This window comes from Monodelphis domestica, chromosome 3 (assembly GCF_027887165.1).
Source record: "Monodelphis domestica isolate mMonDom1 chromosome 3, mMonDom1.pri, whole genome shotgun sequence".
NCBI lineage: Eukaryota > Metazoa > Chordata > Mammalia > Didelphimorphia > Didelphidae > Monodelphis > Monodelphis domestica.
In genome coordinates, this window is record NC_077229.1 from 312,326,834 (window position 1) to 312,347,414 (window position 20,581).

A 20,581-nucleotide genomic window follows, 5' to 3' on the forward strand; every position below is an offset into this window, starting at 1 on the left:
TAGCATGCGGCAGCGGCCACACCCTGGGCAACGGCTTTAACAGACTGGCTAAACCTTGTGAGAGTAGCCATCGGGTCGTCGACCCCTGGTGAACTAAGGCTTTGCTCACCCAGCATGTGAAGACTGCTTCGGCTGAACAGATGGAAGAAACCAATAAGAAGGTTCAATGGCTGAGATGGTGATGCAGCAAAGCACTGTGGAGTGCTTAGGGCGTGTTGGAGCACAAAGGACAACATGGCCATCCAATGCAGCTGAGGAAGTCTCCAGGTGTAACGACTTCTCGTGCCACTGGACCCAGGCTTCCAACGCCGAGAGAGTGGGACTGTCTCTGTGCACCGACTTTTCCACTTAAATCTCCTTCATGCACAAGTGTTTTTGTGCACACTCATCTACATCATAGATGAAAGCACACAAAGACAATTGTCACCCTCAGTTACCAAGAGACTACTACTAACTAATACCATAGAGTCCCTCTCCTTTAAAATGTAGCTCTGACCCCATCAAGCCATTCCTGATCCCCCCCATATGCTAGTGGTTCCTAAAAGGATAACTTCTCATTTTACTCCCCAAAGAAGTATTCAATATGAAGCTGGCTGATCCTGCCAGAAATATTATAGCAGGGAATCTTTCTACTGAGTAGCAAGACTAGACTCAATAACCTTTAAGATCCCAATCTAAATTTCTGTGGGTCTTTTGTATTAAGTCAAAGAGCAGCAAAACAAAATTATTTAACTATGATTTTGTACTACTCAACAGTTTGTTTTTGGTCATCTTATTTTCATGTAATATTTAACAGTAAAGTTATTCCAAACACTTTTCATGTTTTGTAAGTAAGGTATTTACATCATTTTGCAATCAAGGAAAAAAGCACTGCTATTTACATTCATTAAGAGTTGGGTTCCACTATGCCCAAAGGGCAATAAAAGACTGTCTGCCCTTTGATCCAGCCATAGCATTGCTGGGTTTGTACCCCAAAAAGATAATAAGGAAAAAGACTTGTACAAGAATATTCATAGCTGCGCTCTTTGTGGTGGCAGAAAACTGGAAAATGAGGGGATGCCCCTCAATTGGGGAATGGCTGAACAAACTATGGTATATGTTGGTGATGGAATACTATTGTGCTCAAAGGAACAATAAAGTGGAGGAATTCCATGTGAACTGGAACAACCTCCAGGAAGTGATGCAGAGTGAAAGGAGCAGAACCAGGAGAACATTGTAACACAGAGACTGATACACTGTGGTTCAATCAAACGTAATGGACTTCTCCATTAATGGCTTTACAATGTCCCTGAACAACCTGCAGGGATCTATGAGAAGAAAAAAACTATCCTCAAGCAGAGGAAAAACTGTGGGAGTAAAAACACTGAGGAAAAACAACTGTTTGACTACAGGGGTGGAGGGAACATAATTGAGGAGAGATGCTAAATGAGCACCCTAATGCAAATACCAACAACAAGGAAATGGGTTAGGAGCAAGGACACATGTGATACCCGGTGGAATCAGGCGTTGGCTAGGGGAGGGGGGAAGGAAAAGAAAATGATCTATGTTTCCAATGAATAATGTATGAAAATGGCCAAATAAAATGTTTAAATAAAAAAAAAACCATTAACAACAACAACAAAAAAAGAGTTGGGTTCCAGTCCAGCTATATTTATTATCATGTTTGCTATCTATATGTAATCTGGGGCGTCGCTTCACTTCAACCACCCCAATGACTTTCATCTATTAAATGAAAGGTTTCAAATAGATTAGGATAGAAAGGATTCAAATAGATTCTTCTAAAAGTCTCACCATACAAGTGGAAATGTGTGCTCATGGCATGATTCTTATTACCATGGAATGATATACAACAGTAATATGCCTTTTTATCTGACTAAAGTCCCTTTTTACTAGATAATTAAACAATCTTTTTGCTAAAAATGGAGGGGGCAGTGTGCCACACCCAGAATCAAGAAGGCTGAAAATTAAAAGTTGGAAGTCAGAAAATAAAAATTATAGCAGCTCAAGGATTCAGTCATTCCACCTTCCTCTTGCCCACAACAAACAAATCAACCCCACCCCTCCCATAATCAATACTTTGGGGATTGACTGTTCCTTATCTAAACTTTGTATTTCCCTCCATTGAACAAGTTAATACAACAAAAGGGGGAGAAAAGTAATTTCAATCTGGGGGATAGGGCACAAGGGGAGGTGAAGTGGTTACCTCAGAATGAGTTAAAAACTCAGTGCACTATAAATACAGTTCAATGAGTAGTTTTCTCTAGGCAGCTTATATATATCTATATCTATATATATAGATACACACACACACACACACACACACACATAAATACAGTAATCCTCAAAAAGACCCTTGGGAGATAGGTGCTATTATCTGCATTTTACAGACAAGAAAACTCAGATTGAGAAAGGGAAGTGATTTGTTTAGAGTCACAGTGTCTGAGGGCAGATTTGAATTTAGGTCTTTCTGCCTCCATGTTCAATACTGGCTGTCTAAAACATACTGAGAAAAGCTGTCTAGGTTTCACAAGACAACTAATGACATACACAAAAAAGATTACAAATTATAAAAACTCTTGATATGTAGACATAGATTGATAATGAAGTCTCCCTTTTGCAGTCGCATTATTTCCAATTCACTCATATTTCCATTATGCTGGAATCAACCCTCATATTTTACATAATCATAATCTCGAATCCCTACATTCTCTCCAGGAGATTTTTTTTTTCACATTAATGGGGCCTAGCAGTAAAAGCAATGTTACAGAATTGTTGTATAGGTCAAATGAAGTAAAATTATAAGTGCATTAATTTACATGCCTATAAATGCTACACGAGTCCAAGTGATTGTTAGCATTAATTCAAACTGTTAGGGGAAAATTAAACAGGGTAAGTTTCATTCTTTAAGAGTTATAACATGCACAGTATTGGGGCCCAACAAAAAGGAAAATGAGCTTGAACAAGGTAGGTGATCTCAGGGTTAATTTCGGGGATTCGCTGAAGCATTCACCCACTCGGCCCCAGAGCCCCTTAGCACTGACCCCAGAACAATATTCTGAGTTGATAATAAAAATAACGGAGGGCGTCCGCTTCCCAGGCTACACCCACTTACCCAAGGAGCGGAGGGGTTTGGGGTGGAGAACCCAAGCCGCTCCTCCTAGTTTAGCTCCAGCAGCAGGGACCACGACCCTCGCCCAGTCCTGTCTAACAGGCCTAAACTAGTGACTAGGAGTCTCGTATTGCCCCGCATAGCCACACAATCCCCCGGGTGACAGCGGACTGAACATAGTACAGATTCAGCAGCCGCTTCCTCGCCCGCGCGTGCGCATCAGCACGTCTGGTGCCTCTCTCACAAGTCCTTCACGTGCCTCAATCTTCTCTCGGAGTCTCTTCTTTCCAGGCACGGAGGAACGAGTTAGTAAACCTAAGAGAATTCCGCTCCTTTCCCAACCTGTCAAGCCCGGCCTCTCGGAAGAGGGAAAAAAAAAATCTGTCTCTGCGCGTGCGTTCTGGCGGGGCCAGGTTCCGTTTCCGCTTCCGGAAATAAGGCCTTGCGGAGCCCCGTTCACGTGATGTGGAGGCAGAGAGGAGGAGCAAGGCTTGGTGGCGGGAGGGTGGAGGGAATAAGAGAGGTCAGCGCGGACGTCAGAGTGGGGAACGGAAGGTCAGGGTTCCTTGTAGCGGAAGTGAGACGGGGGAGTCTGTCCGCCATTGTGGACCCAAGGAGCGGAGTGCGAGAGAAGAGGAACGAGCAAGCAGAAAGCAGGGGCTCCCCTCCTCCGTCTCCCCAGTGCAAGCCTCCTTTCTTCCTGGCCTCGCAGCCAGCGGCGGCGATAGGGACAATCACTTGGCGGAGGGCGGCGGTCGACGGCTGGGAGTGCACGGGAGAGGCCCAGGCGGCGGCGGCGGCATCAGCAGCAGCAGCTCTAGGGTTGCGGTGAAGAATGTCAGCCACTAGCGTGGATCAGGTGAGGAAGCTGAGGCCTCCGTCCGGACGAGGCCCCAAACCACCCCCAGTGTTCTACTCTTGCGTGGAGATCCAGCTTTTCCTCCCGACTACTGCTGGCCTCATAACGGTGCTGCCCGCCCGCCGGGCTCCAGCAGCTGCCAGAAGTGCCGCTGCTTGAGGCTGGAGCCGGCCGTGGTGTAGGCGCTGGGCCACGGTCGCAGATCGAGGCAGTGATCGCGTGTTCGGTGCAGAAGTGGAGAGAACGTCTGGGCTCTAGGACTCGGCCTGGGGAACACCCTGTATAGACCAGGCGAGAGTTTAGGAGATTGGTCAAGAGTGGTTGGTAGCTGGCTTAAAGATGGTGGAAGGGTGGGGGATGGTGGGATATATTATTTCTACGCCAATTAGTTAAAAAATAACTTGGATTTGGTGATTTCTTTGATTAACACACTTTTCCCCCTCCTTCCTCTCTCCCTCACTACAACCGTTCTTCATCTTGTTACACAGAGACCTAAAGGGCAAGGAAATAAAGGTGAGCTTGAATTGTTTTTTACCTAAATATTGTTTCCTGTTGGGTGAATCTTGAGACTGGAGTGTTGGCTTATTTTTGTCTTCTTAAAAACATACACTTAAAATAGAAATGTACTTATCCGACTAAGGGCAACTTTGATGAGTTCAAATGCCATCCAGACTTTCAGCATTTTCCCGCCTTGTATTTCCTTTTTTGCAGAAGAGTGCAGAACAGTTTCCAAATCATATTCTTTTTCTTTTTAAGAGAAAAGGGTATTTATGGACCCTGATAATTCTTAGTTGGTCAGTTTTCTTATTGTAGTGAGTTATGTAACTATGCCACTTTGTATGTAGACAAGATTGTTCTTAAAGTTGAGGTCTTGTTTGATATCTCTAGACTAAATGGGACACAGTTTCCACTTAACATTCAGTGTGACATGTTAATGAAAATTGTTATGCTTTTAGCCGCAAAGTGTACTGAAAATCAGTTACTACAATTCAGCAACTCTTAAGAAATAAAAATTGAAGTTGTATGTCACCACTATATAATGGAATTTTTTTAGTGTGAATAAATCTTTGGTCTATGAGGAAGATTTGTTTAATTTAGAAATAATTTATGACCTCTTTGAAAAACTTAGGATATTGGTCATATGAAGCTAAGGGAATACTGAAAGTCTGACAATCAATATATATTACGGAATGTATTTTTTCCCCTCTTAAGGGAATGTTTTCTTTGCTTATTAAGGCCCTTTGCAGTCAGCTGACCAAAACATTATGATAAATCATGTGACATGAGTATGGAAAAAATAACACTTCAAGGGAAAGGATCAATTAAGTGATTTTTAAAAAAATGTGAACCAAAACAAGACTGATTTGGTTTTACTGTAGGATTTGAATTTATTCAAATTCAAGGTATTTTTCCTGTTGATTTTATGTTTTAGTAGCATGTTTTTATTCCTCTAATTAAACTATCATACAAGTTCATTATCTTCTTTCCAGTGTTCCTTATATTCATCTTGAAATATACTTTTCTTATCAGCCATTTCAAATCTGGTTAATTCTGAAATGTTGTAGACCTGCTTTTCTTTAGGTGATATTTTTTTTTACTTTTTATTTTATACATCTTTGGACTAAACTTTTGTTGGTATTTTAATAGTAATAATTCATTTATATGAAATTCTAAAATAGACTTTTTTTTTTTTAAGGAGAATCACCTATTACCTGAACTTGTGTATTGTGAACAATAAACTTGTCATTGATGTTTAACATAACTTTTACTCTTGGTCTGTTTTATATAAAAACATTAGCTCTACTACAGCTACTTGGAGAGTGTATAGATCACTCTCTCCTGCCCCCTCCTTTTCCTCTCTCCCCCCTCCCTGTTCCTCCTTCCTCTCCCTTCATTTTCTTTCCCACTCATCTACACACAGATTTTTGAGGTTTAAATTCCATTTTCCTTCACTTAAAACGTTTTTAGTGTAAAATACATAGTGCTTATCTTAATATAACATACCATTTTGCTGAAAACTGAGGGGATTTAAAATTTTTAAATAGGAGAATTTTAGAAAATGGAGAGAATGACTAATTCATTAATAACTTTATTAGTCTTCTTGCCTACTGGAAAATATACAGACTGAAATCTGTATTTTTTTTTTAAACTATTGGCATAAGTGGCTTGATAAATGGGGAAGGTGCTATTTGATTTGCTAAATATTTGTATGTATAGTGTTACAGTAAGTAAACAGGATTATAATGTTTATACAGTTGTTCCTAGCATGTTTTAAAAGGGATATCAACTGCATACAGTGAATTTGATTTTCAGTTTATATGGAAAAGATGTCAAAATAGTAGTTTTGGTATCTTAGATCAAAATTATTTTTCTTGTGGTTCTAAACTGCATTTTATTTTGACACTTGGAGTAAATATTTTTAATTGCACTTGATTTTAATCCTTGAATGACACCTTTGTTCTATTGTCTTTAAAAACACAGAGAGCTTACTTGGGTAGTTCTTTATCCAAGAATTTTTCTTTCTTTCCCCCTTACTGTTCAGTTCATAGTCTCATCCATGGATAGAACCTTGGACTGGGAGTCCCAGGAGACCTGAGTTCTAATACTGGCTGTTGCTACTGACTTGCCAAGTGAGCTTGAACACATTTCACCTTTTGGTCATAATTTCCCCTCCACCTGTAAAATGAAAATAGTAATACTAGTTATAAATTCCCCTGGTATGTTATGAGGATTACTGTATTTACAGCAGATTTAGTCTGATCTCTGGATTCTGCTGTATAAATTGGGAGGTACAACATGTCTATCAGAAAAACATGTTTCATGTCATATATAAGAAAACATAGCTTTTTATGTTTTGTTGATTTCCTCTTCACTACCTCTATAATGCAAAAATGATTAACAGTGAGAGGAAAAATTGGATTGCCTACAAAATGTTGAAAATTTAATTTTGAAAACTGCTTTAAAGTTGATATGTAAGTGGTATATGTGCACCTAACACATTTGTTATGCTTAAGAGGGAAGGAACCTGTAAACCTAGTTTGATACATACAAAAAAGCAGCCATTAGTTATATACATGCAATAATTAAATAATGTTGGTAAAGTGCTTTGAGCTCCTCTGGTGATACTTAAAGGTTTAGAATTTTTCCTTATTAACAAAATAATCATTTATGGTGGTGGGAAAAATCACCAGTGGATCTTTTTAAGTGAGGTTAAATTCAAGAAATCATTCTTCCCTAACTGATTTTAAAAATTATTAAACTAATTTTATATACTTGAATTAAAAAGTGAAACTTCAAATTCTTTAGAATATAACAATAGGAACAGATTAAAACAATTGATGGAAATTTTCCTGTGTTCATTACAGATGTATCCTGCTCTGTGTAATAGATGTGCTCCTGACAAGTTTGTGTAAATTGAATTTTTAAAAATAGAATCATTTTCCAAGTCACTACAGAGATGCTTTGTTTTAATTTTTGATTAATCCTCAGTTGTCAGTGACTCCTTATATTTTTAGCATTGGGTTTCTCTAAATTACTGTGTCAAGTGATGCTCTGAATCGAATTTAGGAATAATTTATAGGGAAACACTTGTGCTATGGATACTATTTGAAAGGAATTTCACATAATTCCTTTTGTAAAGCAAGTCTTTGCTAATACAATATATCACCTCTAATTTGTTGTATGTTTCAATTTTGGTTTAGGATTTTCTTTAAACATATTTTTTGCCTGTGTTAGCTAAGCTAGGGCCTACCCTTGATTATCCTTGGTAAGATGAGAATACAGATGTTTAAATGAAATTCAAGGATAAATATCAAGTGTTTGCTAATAATTTGAACCTACTTCGTTGAATTTTCTTGTAACAAGTAATAAAATTGTATGATGGAGCAATGATTTGTTGTCACTTTCCCTTAAAGGCAGTCTGATGATGATGGTGATGATGCAAAAAATAGGGGAAGGACCAAGTGTCAAATTACTTATTGGAGTTTCAGGATATTCTAATTTTTTTTCTACTACAACTCTCCCTTTGGTTTTATTGTTTTTCAATTAGGCAAATATATACAGTATATTCCTTCCCCCAATAAGATGTGTACATGAGCATTTGTATAATTGTTGTCCTTAGAAAATTAACTTGAATTCAGAAAGGAGGTAAGCCTTGTATTTGAATGGTTCCCCCTCCCTTCCCCTCTCCAAAAAAAAAAATTCAAAGCACTTTACTGTCATTATTTTTATTAATATTTCATTTGTATTAATCCTCAGAACATTCCTATGAGGAGATAGAGGGTATATGGTATTATCCCTGTTTTTGTAGGTGGGAAAACTTGATGCACAGATGTGTTGACTTTCCTAACTTCTTGGTGTAGTCAGGACCAGAACAAAGATCACCTGGCTCCTAAGGCCCATGTTCTATCTTGATTTGACTCTGCTTCATAGAGCAGAGTAAGCAGGCGAAGGATCATGTAAGTCATCTGTTCTCTTTTCATTGAAGAAGGTTTTCGGCACTACGGGACTGTTTTGGATTTCATGACTATTTTATGGTCTGAAGCTTTCAGTCTCAAAATACTGTAGTTAAATAATATTCAAAAACTAAACCAAAAGATTTAAGATTATTCCAGAAATGTATTCGTGTTAAGGGTTTTGATTTAAACTTAAATGACTCTGAGAATCAGTGAAGAGTATAATTCATATTTTAATTTTATGTAAATTGCTTGTCAGTGTGAGTAAATTACTTTTGATAAAACCTTGTTCTTCAGGCTGACATTCTTTGAATAGTACTTTCAGTAATTTGTAGATACTGTGTTTATCATTCTAAAATCTTCATTGATTGTATTCAAATAAATTGGAGAGAGAACTTTACAGATTTGAAGATTGTTATTGTATGTAGAATGGGTAATATTTTCAAAATCTACTGAGGAAAATGAAGAAATTGGTCAAAATAATGGGATAGAAAATATTTAGGTTAATTTTAAGAAAAAACTTCTTTACATTGATGTGCAAGTTCTAAATCCGGTTTACAAGAGTTATTGGAATCTTATTTCCTGGACGCTGAAAATTATAGGAATGTATAATTATTTGCTTAAAATTATTAGATTTTTGAAATGACTTATTGATTTTTGGTAGTAGCAGAATAGATTCTTTCTGGATCACTATACAATATGTCTAGAATAAAGGATCTATATTTTGGTGATCTAATAAAAATTTCAAATAAAAAATGACTAAACCTCTGGAGAGGTACAATCTCGTATAGATCTGACACAAGGAAAACCTTTTCATCTTTGAACAATTATGCTATATGTAGCATGGATTAGATTCTATTGCTAATCGAGGTACAGTTAGAACTACCTTGGTGTAAAGCCAAGATTGTGTCAACTTTTATGTAAAATCCTTCCGTATAGCTGTCCCTCAAGAACACGAAGCAGTTAACATTGCAGGCATTCTTATTTTTTGGTCCTCAGTTACCCAAACTTTATTATTTATTTATTATTATTATGCTACCTGTTGAACACTTGAGAAACCCTTCCATGTGACATTGATTATGAGTCACCTTATACTTTCATTTAAACAAGATTCAGGGTGAAAGGTGATCACCAGTTGGACTAATATGGCAATAGTGTTGGGACATATTGTACCAACCTTCTTGTTCTTAGTTTAGAGGAAATGTTTGTGCCATGATATATTCAATAAATAATGTTTTCATTTTTACCTAGTAACTCGATTAGTGTCCTAATTTTTTATGATTTTAAAGATTTGACTTCATAAGCCAGACATTAAAATCATCGTGACTAGTGTACAAAAGTAACCGGCTTAGTAAGCATTTGGTATAGGAACAATTATTACAAGCAGTTTTTGATATCTTCTATTTTATTGTGAAATCCTTTTTGACTATGCTAAACCTCTTTGGGATTTTCAGATTATTTTTTTTCTAAAATGTAGGAAAAATTTCTTTAGTCCATTGTATTTTTTAAATATGGATTGGGTGTAACCAAGTAATTTTGGAAAGAAATGTTACTTTATTTTTAGAAAGTTCTATTTTATCTTGCTTCAAGTTCTACATGAAGTTTACTCTAGTGTCTGCTTCCCCTGCAAACAAGACAAAATAGGTTTTTAGGGATAACTTCAGTTCAAATATAATAATGTGATTGGGATATTAATTTTTTATTTTATTTATGATTCCATTTAGTATTTTATATCATTTGAAGGAAGGCAGAACGTTTTAGTTATATCATGTATGCATTTAATATCTTTCATCCTTGAGGAGGGCAGGGGGCTAGATTTCAGATTAAAAGCTACTTTTTGGGTGTTTCTGGCACTTAAAATTAAATTTCTAGCACTTGTGTTTCAAATCCTAAATATGGATGCAACATAGATTTTTTTTTCTGAATTGAACTGGATAAGAGTGAATACATTTGATTGTATGAATATTTTAAGATATTGATTAGTACTCTTTGAGAGCTGTCAGTAGCTTATCAATCTTACTTTTTTTAGTTTCAGTACAAAATGGTTCGATTCATCAGAAAGATGCTGTGAATGATGATGATTTTGAGCCATACCTAAGTAGCCAGACAAATCAGGTAAGTGTATACTCATTTCTATAATAATAATGTGGAAGTCTTCTGACATTATTTTTCTTTTATATAGAAAATAAACTTTTATATGTTAGTTTTTTTAACCTTTACTTTCCCTCTTTGAATTAATACTTTGTAATGGTGTCAAGGCAGAAGAGCAGTAAAGGGCTAGGCAATTAGAGTTAAGTAACTTGCCCAGAGTCGCACACAAAGAAAGTATCTAAGGCCAGATTTAAAACCATGACTTCTTCTTTCTAGGCCTGGCTCTCAATCCACTGAGTTACCTATCCTTATATGTAAACTTTCTGAAATAATTTTTATTAACATAGATAGGAATTGATTAATAAGTGAAAAATCTATAGCATGAATTTAAAATTTGAGTTGCTGTTACATTGTATAATTAGATGTTTTATTACCTTTGTTATGTTCTAGAAAATACACTATTAGATATACCTCAAATTCTGAGAACCATTTTGGAGAAAAGTGGAAGATGGGTTTTCTACATCCTAGATTTTTTAGGAGACAGGCTGAAATACAAGATTTGATATTTTTTTAATACCACTTTGACCTCACCATACAGAAAAGTAGAATAGAAAATTACAAAACAGTGGATACTACAAATGAAAAAAATTTGGATTTTCTGAATGATTACTTTGCTTTATTATTTTGTTCTGGCTATAGAAATCCAACCCTTATCTAGAAATTTTAAAAATACCATGTTTTTATTGATTATAGTGGTACTTTTTTTGTCTGTTAGTTTTGGGAAAGTATTTTTTCTTTAAATAATTTTAGTGATGTTTTTAGAGTCACGAGTTTGATTTGTTCCCAAATGAAATATTTCTGTTAATCTAGTATAGTTCTTTTTTTTTTAAACTCTCATCTTCTAATTTAGAATCTACTAAGTTTTGGTTCAAGGGATAGGCAAATGGGATTAAATGACTTCTGGAGGATCAGACAGCTAGGAAGTGTCTGAGGCCATATCTGAACCTAGCACCTCCAGATTCTATAGGTTTGGCTCTATATACTGAACCACCCATCTGCTTCCAAAATGTAGTTCTTAATTTCATTGCTAGAAAATTGGTATGTTCCTAGAATCTTCAGAAATTTATCTTTATCTTAATAGAATATTTTAATGTTTTTACTTATTAAGACAAACACTGTCTAGAGTAAGAACATTTTGGAAGATGGTATGAATGTGAAATTAGTTGCCCAAATAAATTGGTATCTAGTTTTTCATAGTGAGCTGTTTTTAACTTTTTTTTTTTAAACCCTTCCCTTCTGTCTTGGAACCAACATTGGTTCCAAGGCAGAAGAGTGGTAAGGGTAGGCAATGGGGGTTAAGTGACTTGGCCAGGGTCACACAGCTGGGAAGTGTCTGAGGCCATATTTGAACCTAGGACCTCCCATCTCTAGGCCTGGCTCTCAATCCACTGAGCTACCCAGCTGCCCCCCCCGTTTTAAACTTTTATAAATGTCTATTACTTCTTACTCATTATTTAGTGTATACTTTTAAAAAAGGAAATCTATTTTATTTATTATAATTTATAGCAAACAACAACAATATACCTGTGATTAAAGAAAGACAAACTAGTAGTTTACTTGGTTAATAATTTTAATTATGCTAAAAATAATTTAAATACATTTTATTTAATTAGAACCAATCTATTTCACAAGTGTTTAAAATAGTTTGGGTTTAATGTTTAGATAACACTTTACATTGTTTTTTAAACTTTAACTTTATCTTAAAATTTGGTTTCTGTGAATTTAGATGAAATGCCTTTTTCTTAAGTTGATTCAGACATTGAAATTATATTTAAGTAGGACAGACAGATGTCACTTGATGTAATAGAATAATTTTGTGGAGCAATTTTACTGGACAAGGTAGGATAGCAGTTTTTTCTGCTTTCTTGTAGACTTCTGAAAATTTGTCAAAATTTCTTACCTTTTTCTTAGGTAATATTTCTCACAGAAAAATTCTCATAATAAAATAAGCTTATTTATCTAGAGCACTGTTAATAAAATGCTGATTAGTAGAAAATATACTATATATATTATATATATTAGGAGAAAATTATATATATGGATATGTCCAAGAAAGTAATGACTTCTGTTAATTTGCTTTCTGGCCAGAGCATGTTTTCTGTAACACTAAAATCACATTAATAATAACTCTTCCATCTTTAGTTCAAAGGGCACTTCAGTGTCTCAGGGAAATCATATTTGAAATTTTATAATATTTTAAATTGTTTATTAAATTTTTTTCCATTTCCCTAGCACTTCTCAATTACTCTTCTTTCATGGAGCTTTCCTTTTAAGAGAAGTAGGCAAAAACAGACCAACCAGGTCTGACAGGGTGTGCATCATAATGCTTGTACAGTTTACTGCCTCTGTTGCAAAGAAAAAAATGTTTAATTAGCCATTTGGATTCAATATTATTCAAATATAATTTCCAAAAAAAATTTTTAATTGTTAAAATACTGGATTAAAAAGCTCTTATTGTCAACTGGCACTTATGCATAAATATAACATGTTAGAGATTTATGAAATAAAACTATATACAAAGTGTTTTATTGGATAACTTGTATGAAAAGGTTTCACATTTTAACATTTTCATGGAATTAAGAAGTTCTAATTACTAGTTTATATTAATTGCTTCTCTCAAGTAAACATAATACCCACATGAGATTTACCTCTATTTATATTAGTGTGAAAAAAAGTGCAAAATAATATTTCATATTATTTTCTTTAATCACTAATGAATGGAAATGTATTTGTATATATACATATAAACATCAGCATTAAACTGTGATTCTCCAGTTTGTGTTCCATTCATGTTTATTTGTACATAGCTTGATAGAATGTGAATTACATATCCTGATTAGATGGGACCTGGATTGTAGTTCTAATTTTGTTTTCATGTAGGTAATCTCTAAGACTTTTGAAAATTTTGTTAATTAAACTATCATTTCACTGGGAGATTTTTCTCAAAATCTTTACTTTTAAGGTGAGGAATTTAAATTAGCTCCCCCAATTTTGCTTATCTAAAAGTAATTATTTCAGTAATGACACTATATTTTAAAATGTACTCACCTAGTTATGCAGGCTTTGCTTTGACTTTGAAAGGTAGGAATCCAGTCCTAGATTTTGGAAACATGGGAAATATTCCTGTACTACTTCAGCATCTAGAGTATTGTAGAATTAGGATTTTCCACCTTTTTTTTTTTAGAGCACCCCTAATGAGAATAAAAAGTTAACATTGCTACTTTTCTAGAAATCTGAACTGAATGAAATTTCTCTCCGAAACCCATGAATTTATCCTTTACTGTTTCATTCAGAGCTGTTGCTTTTAAATTTTTTTTTAACTATGCCAACTGTTTTGTTCCCTGGCCTTCAGATTTCAGTTTAACTAAGATTGTTGGTTATTTCATTTATGCCTAGTTCTGTTCTGAACCACTGAAATATTTGTATTGCTATAATCATAAGAGCAACCCTATGTCAAGTCCTTAACTTTATTCCTGCTTTTAGAATATTTGTCTTTGAGGTTGTGAGGTACCAAACTTTTCTATGCTCATTAGTTTTTATCATATTCAATTTTGCCTTTGTCACAAAAATTTTTCTCACATGCCAAATATCAAACTTTGAATTTAAATTCAAAATATCTCAAATGACCAACTCTAATTAAATTTATTGAAATTTAGCATGATGGGTTAGGGCACTGAATATTTCTTTTCAATTTGATATTCCTGAGTTGTTTCTAAGTTTTTCTTTAAAACCCTCCCATTGTTTTCTTTAGCCATTTCTGAATGAAAGTGTCAGTTCTTGTTTTATATGTTGATCAGTAAGAAATTATAGTTTTTTTGTAGTCATTTTTGAGTCCTGGATATTAGGTAGTCATGAAAGATCTTACTATTTACTTCATTAAATAAAAAATGACTAACAAGTATTTGTGAATCTTTGGAGCTTTTAATCACAGTGCCTCATTTTATTCATAGAACACAGACCAGAAATCAGGAGACTTGAGTTTGAGTCCTAGTTCTACTTCTTATATCTCTGACTTTGGGATAAACCACTTAATCTTTCTGGCTCTCAGTTTCGTCATCTCCAAAATGAAGAGTGTTGTTAGATGATCTATCTCCAGGGACCCTTTAAACTTTCTCATCTGTCTGATTTTTAAAGCAACATTACATAATAGGAGATAGAAGGAACCTGCAAGGTCATCTGGTTCAATCTTTCATTTTTTGGTGTGGAACTGAAGCACAAAAAGAGGTTAATTGGTTTGCTCAAAGTCACTAAATGACAAGAGTCAGAATTTGAACCTAGCTCCTATCAAAATTCAGAATTATTTCCTGTATACTATCAGACTGACCCCCTTATTTTAGGATTTTATAGACTAAGAAATCTGAGACTTAGACACTTTAAGTGACTTGATCCCAGCTTATAGAGCAAAGTCATGATTATAATACTGGTTTTTTGACTTCATTGAATGTGTTTTCTACACATTCTACACAATTCTACACAATTTCTATACATTCTACACAATTTCTACACATTGATGCCATTTAAGTCATCATTTTGTAAATCAAATGATTTTAAATGCCCTGGGAGAATTTCCTATTTGAAGGATCATTGTAAGAAATACTTTGGTAAAGAAGTTTTTCAAAATATAAATAATTCCTAATTTGGGGAAGAGTTTTGTTTTTTACTATAGACAATTCTTGCTTCCTATAATGTATATTTCTCAAATTTGACTCTCCTGTGGCTATAGCAATAAAAGCAGAACTGCCCACATGTAGCCCAGAGTCAGGGGTCCTCTGTTCTTTCTGTGGGGACATTTCAGGACCTGAAGCTACTTGAGCTGTAGGGCATAGAGTCTTGGAGGGGATGGCCCATTTGGAGCTCCACAAGGGAAGGAAAGGTCTGCAGAAAGGTCCACTTAAGCAAGAACTCTCTACTAGGTTTCTCCAAAGGGAGCTTAGCCATATGTATTTTTTGAAACAACTTGGATTATTGGCATTTGTAAGCCTATAAATGAAGGGACATTTCACTACTGATTTGTGAATTTTCTTTTTCAGAGTAACAGCTATCCACCAATGTCAGATCCATACATGCCTAGTTACTATGCTCCATCCATTGGATTTCCGTATTCTCTTGGTGAAGCAGCATGGTCCACAGCTGGAGACCCACCTATGCCATATTTGACAACCTATGGACAAATGAGCAATGGTGAACATCATTATATACCTGATGGTGTGTTTAGTCAACCTGGGGCTTTAGGAAATACTCCCCCATTCCTTGGTCAGCATGGATTTAACTTTTTTCCTGGGAATGCAGATTTCTCTACCTGGGGGACAAGTGGATCTCAGGGACAATCAACACAAAGTTCTGCTTATAGTAGCAGCTATGGTTATCCACCTAGCTCTCTTGGGAGAGCCATTACTGATGGACAGGCTGGATTTGGCAATGATACTTTAAGTAAGGTGCCTGGCATTAATAGTATTGAGCAAGGCATGACTGGACTGAAAATTGGTGGTGATATGACAGCTGCTGTGACAAAAACTGTAGGTTCCGCTTTGAGCAGCACAGGTATGACAAGCATTGCAGCAAATAGCGTACCCCCAGTTAGCAGTTCAGCACCAAAACCAACCTCTTGGGCTGCCATTGCCAGAAAGCCTGCCAAACCTCAACCGAAACTTAAACCTAAGGGCAATGTGGGAATTGGGGGACCTGCTGTACCACCACCTCCTATAAAACATAACATGAATATTGGAACTTGGGATGACAAAGGGTCAGTGGTAAAAGCTCCACCCACCCAACCAGTTCTGCCTCCTCAGACTATAATCCAGCAGCCTCAGCCATTAATTCAACCACCACCATTGGTGCAAAGCCAACTGCCTCAACAGCAGCCTCAGCCACCACAACCACAGCAGCAACAAGGACCTCAGCCACAGGCCCAGCCTCACCAAGTGCAGCAGCAGCAACCGCAGCAGCTGCAAAATCGTTGGGTAGCTCCTCGTAATAGAGGAGTAGGTTTCAACCAGAACAATGGAGCAGGCAGTGAAAACTTTGGTTTAGGTGTTGTTCCTGTCAGCTCTTCACCATCTGGAGTAGAGGTACACCCAGTACTGGAAAAACTAAAGGCCATAAATAACTATAATCCCAAAGACTTTGATTGGAACCTGAAGAATGGGCGTGTGTTTATAATCAAAAGCTATTCTGAGGACGATATCCATCGTTCCATTAAGTATTCTATCTGGTGTAGTACTGAACATGGTAATAAGCGTTTGGATGCAGCTTACCGTTCTCTGAATGGTAAAGGCCCACTCTATTTACTCTTCAGTGTGAATGGGAGCGGACACTTTTGTGGAGTGGCTGAGATGAAGTCTGTTGTGGACTACAATGCATATGCTGGAGTCTGGTCTCAGGATAAGTGGAAGGGCAAGTTTGATGTTAAATGGATCTTTGTCAAAGATGTTCCCAATAACCAGTTGCGGCACATTCGTTTGGAAAATAATGACAACAAACCAGTTACCAATTCAAGGGACACTCAAGAAGTACCCCTAGAAAAAGCTAAGCAAGTGCTTAAAATAATTGCTACTTTCAAGCATACCACCTCAATCTTTGATGACTTTGCACATTATGAAAAGCGTCAAGAGGAGGAGGAAGCCATGCGTAGGGTAAGATGATAAATGTGGTATTTAAAAATAGATTTTAAAAATTCAGGATTTTATATTAAAATAGTTTTAACAATGTGAAATTATTGGTGACTGATGGTTAGAATATGTAGCTTTTGCTCCAAAATTCATAGATTTTTGTGTTAAAGTGTTTGCAATTTATGAAATAAAAGCTCTATATTTAATGCAGTGATTTAAATTCGCATGCATGTATCCCACTAAAAGACAGTACAAACCCAACATTTAATGACTTTATTTTCTGAAAGAACATTGGAGATGTGGCAATTGGTTAATGTTTACAAAATAATTACTTGCTTTACAAGTAATGAGAAGATAGGGAGGGAAGCATGGCAAGAAAGTGTTTGGGTAAAGGCTAAAGAAGAGAGAGAAGTGGTTTTACTTTTAAGAGTATGCCACAGACCTCCTAAACAGAAGAAACAGACAAAAAGTTTGTGAAATAGATCACGTCTGGCACAAACACATGTATATAGTAGTAGGAATGGGAGACTTCAATTATTCACACTTCTGAATTCAATTTTTCACACAAGCTTTTTTCTTGTGTCTTTCCCCCTCCCCTCAGTGACTTTATCGATAGTCCACAACATAGAATTCTACTTCTATGACTATGGCTATACCCTTATTTATTGTTATCCTAGGAAATGGTCACTGAAAACATTATAGATTTCCTTGACAAATAGGCAATTATTAAAATATTTGGTGGATAACAGTATATTTTATTTTCAGTGTTCTAAAGAATGGTTGTCTTTTCTTTTTTCTTAACTATTGGCCATCATACTTGATGGCATCAGTGTTCATCCTTTGACATCATGATTTAGTTTCATCATGTTAGTTTCATCAACCCTCAACTTTTATGGCCTCTGATTTAATTTTACTTCAGCCATACACAAGAGTGCTCACTTGTTAGGCTTTACTATCACTTGAAACCATCTACCTCCAAAATCCTAAACTCTGAAACTCTGGTTTCCTATCCTTTTACCATTCTCACTATCACTTCTGAATCTGATCTTTGTGTACTTTTCCCTATTTTCTCATTCTATCACCCTTCTCTTGATTTCACTTCCTTCCTTTCTTTCATTCACACCATAACTATTGTTAGAAAAAAGTCTCACTGCTAAATCTTTTGTCCTTACTCTCTTCTTGCCCTCTTAATTCTCCACTCCATAACATTCCAGCCATATAATATATGAAAAGTATACTTGATGTACTACTGAATAGAACTCAAAATAGTATTGAATAGGATACTTGCAAATTCTTGTTACCTAACTTCATTTGAGGCCCTTGCTTACTGAACAACCTTCTGTTTATTTCATGAGTTGATCACATTCACAGTCCCAACTGTTCTAAACCACATCACTATTCATTTTCCATTACCTCCCATTCTCCGACATCTCTCCACCCCATGTCCCCCAAAAAAGATCTCATCTGACTGAAAAGGTTGAAACTATCCCAAGATATAATGAAAATATTGAGTTGGGAATCAGGAGAGACCTAGGTTTAAATCTCACCTTTGACACACACTAGCTATGTGACCTTTAGCAAATCACATAATTTCACTGTGTCCCAGTTTCCTCATCTCTAATTACCTTTCATACCTATCTTAGAAGTTTTTGTGACCATCAAATGAAATAATATAAATGACTTTGCTAACCTTAAAGTGTTATATATAAATGGCAGGTGTCATCATTAGCATGTCTTCTTAGCATCTATGAAGGCCTTTGTCCTCATCCTTTTCTCTTTTTTCATTCAAATCTCAAAACATGAGGTGATCTTTCCTTCTTGCTATGTTGGTGCCCCCGATCTGATCTCCTCTAATGTACAGGAATTTGTTTCCTTTTGATCATACTTGAGCTTACATGCATGCACTGTGTCCCTCCCATAAGTAGTTCCTTCCTACAAACTTGCTCAGATCTTCCTGTTCTTTTTTTTTAATAACTCAAAAGTATGTAAATATTTTAGTACTTTTTTGTACCAATATAAAGTTATAAAGCCTATATACATAAAATGAACAAGAATTCTCTTTGAATATTTATCAGAGAACCTTGTCTAAAGAGCCCATGGCTTAAAAACCATCTTACCCCAAAACAGATATGTTTCTACACAACCTGACTTAGCACCCATTTGGCATTAATATGTTTTTTCCCCACCATAGTGACTTTTTTTGGGGTGAGATCTTCCTGTTCTTAAACATACAGAACCTTTCCTTAAATTCATTCTCCCTTTAGACCAGAGCTTCTTAACTTTTTGTGTGCCTTGGACTCCTTTGGCAGTATGAAGAATCTAATGGACCTCTATATATTTTTGCATACATTCATAATTGAATAAAATGCTAAATTTCAGTGAGTGAAAATGATATAATTTTTTCCCCCATCTAAGCCTAGATTAAGACTTTCTGATGATTCTCCAGTGTCATATTTCTAGAATAATAGGTAGTTGTTTCTGCTCCTCCCTTTGCTTTAAGTCAGTCAACAAACATTTGATTAAGGCCATACTATATGTGTTGACACTGTGTATTAGTGAGGGATCTGGAGATACAAAAAACGAAATAGCCACTGCCTTTAGGTAATTTACATTAAATCAGAGAAGACAGTCTGTATATGTGCACATACATACATATATGTGTATTCACAAATATGTACAAGTTAATTTTGCGGAGTGAAGACAAGAAGTAGGAGCTGTGGGTTAGAATCAGAAAAACTACATTTAAAAAGTGGCCCTTGAGGAGGCAACTTGGATGGCTTAGTGGATTGAGAGCCAGGCCCAGAGATGGAAGGTCCTGGGTTCAAATATGGCTTCAGATACTTCCTAGCTATGTGACCCTGGGCAAGTCACTCCCCCCCCCCCCCCAATTGCCTAGCTCTTACCTGCCTTGGAACCAATACACAGTATTGATTCTAAGATGGAACTTAAGGTTTTAAGAAAAAATAGATAAAATAAAAAAAATTAAAAGTGGCCCTTGAGCTGAGTTTTGAAGAAAACACTTTCATGGCTTTGTTCTCTATACAGTTAAAGTTCCAATCTCTCCCTTTTTTTCACCTCCTGTAGGTTCAACTGCATGTTAGCTCAGACTCTCCTAAACAGAACAGTAACATACTGCTCATCCCTCCTTGCAATTCCTCTTTAGATCATTTTAGGTGCCACCTCCACTAAGAGGCCATACCAGATCATCCCTCTGACAACTCTGTGAACTCTCCCTCCATGAATTTCTTGAGGCCTTTTTGTGTTCCTTTTTTACTATTATGTTTTACCTCATGTGATACTTTGTATTTGTGACTTCAGTGATGTAAATAGCTTCTTCATTGAGGGCAAAGATTATCATGTTTGTCATTTCTCCAGCTCTTTGCATAATGCCTTATATATA

At 36.0% G+C, this 20,581-nt stretch overlaps 1 protein-coding gene across 3 annotated transcripts in view; it reads left to right on the forward strand.

The window, feature by feature from the left end:
- Positions 1–3,530: 3,530 nt before the first annotated feature.
- Positions 3,531–20,581, forward strand: part of YTHDF3 (YTH N6-methyladenosine RNA binding protein F3) — a 52,433-nt gene continuing 35,382 nt past the window's right edge. Inside the window, exons 1-4 of one of the 3 annotated variants that reach the window (XM_001368193.5) lie at positions 3,531–3,968; positions 4,457–4,481; positions 10,452–10,537; positions 15,604–17,205. In XM_001368193.5, the coding sequence (XP_001368230.3) occupies positions 3,945–3,968; positions 4,457–4,481; positions 10,452–10,537; positions 15,604–17,205 (1,737 nt within the window). In that variant the 5' untranslated portion in view covers positions 3,531–3,944. Of the gene's footprint in view, positions 3,969–4,456; positions 4,482–6,511; positions 6,599–8,277; positions 8,426–10,451; positions 10,538–15,603; positions 17,206–20,581 lie in introns of those variants that run through there. The other 2 variants (XM_056823977.1, XM_016431509.2) reach the window with 2 other exon arrangements.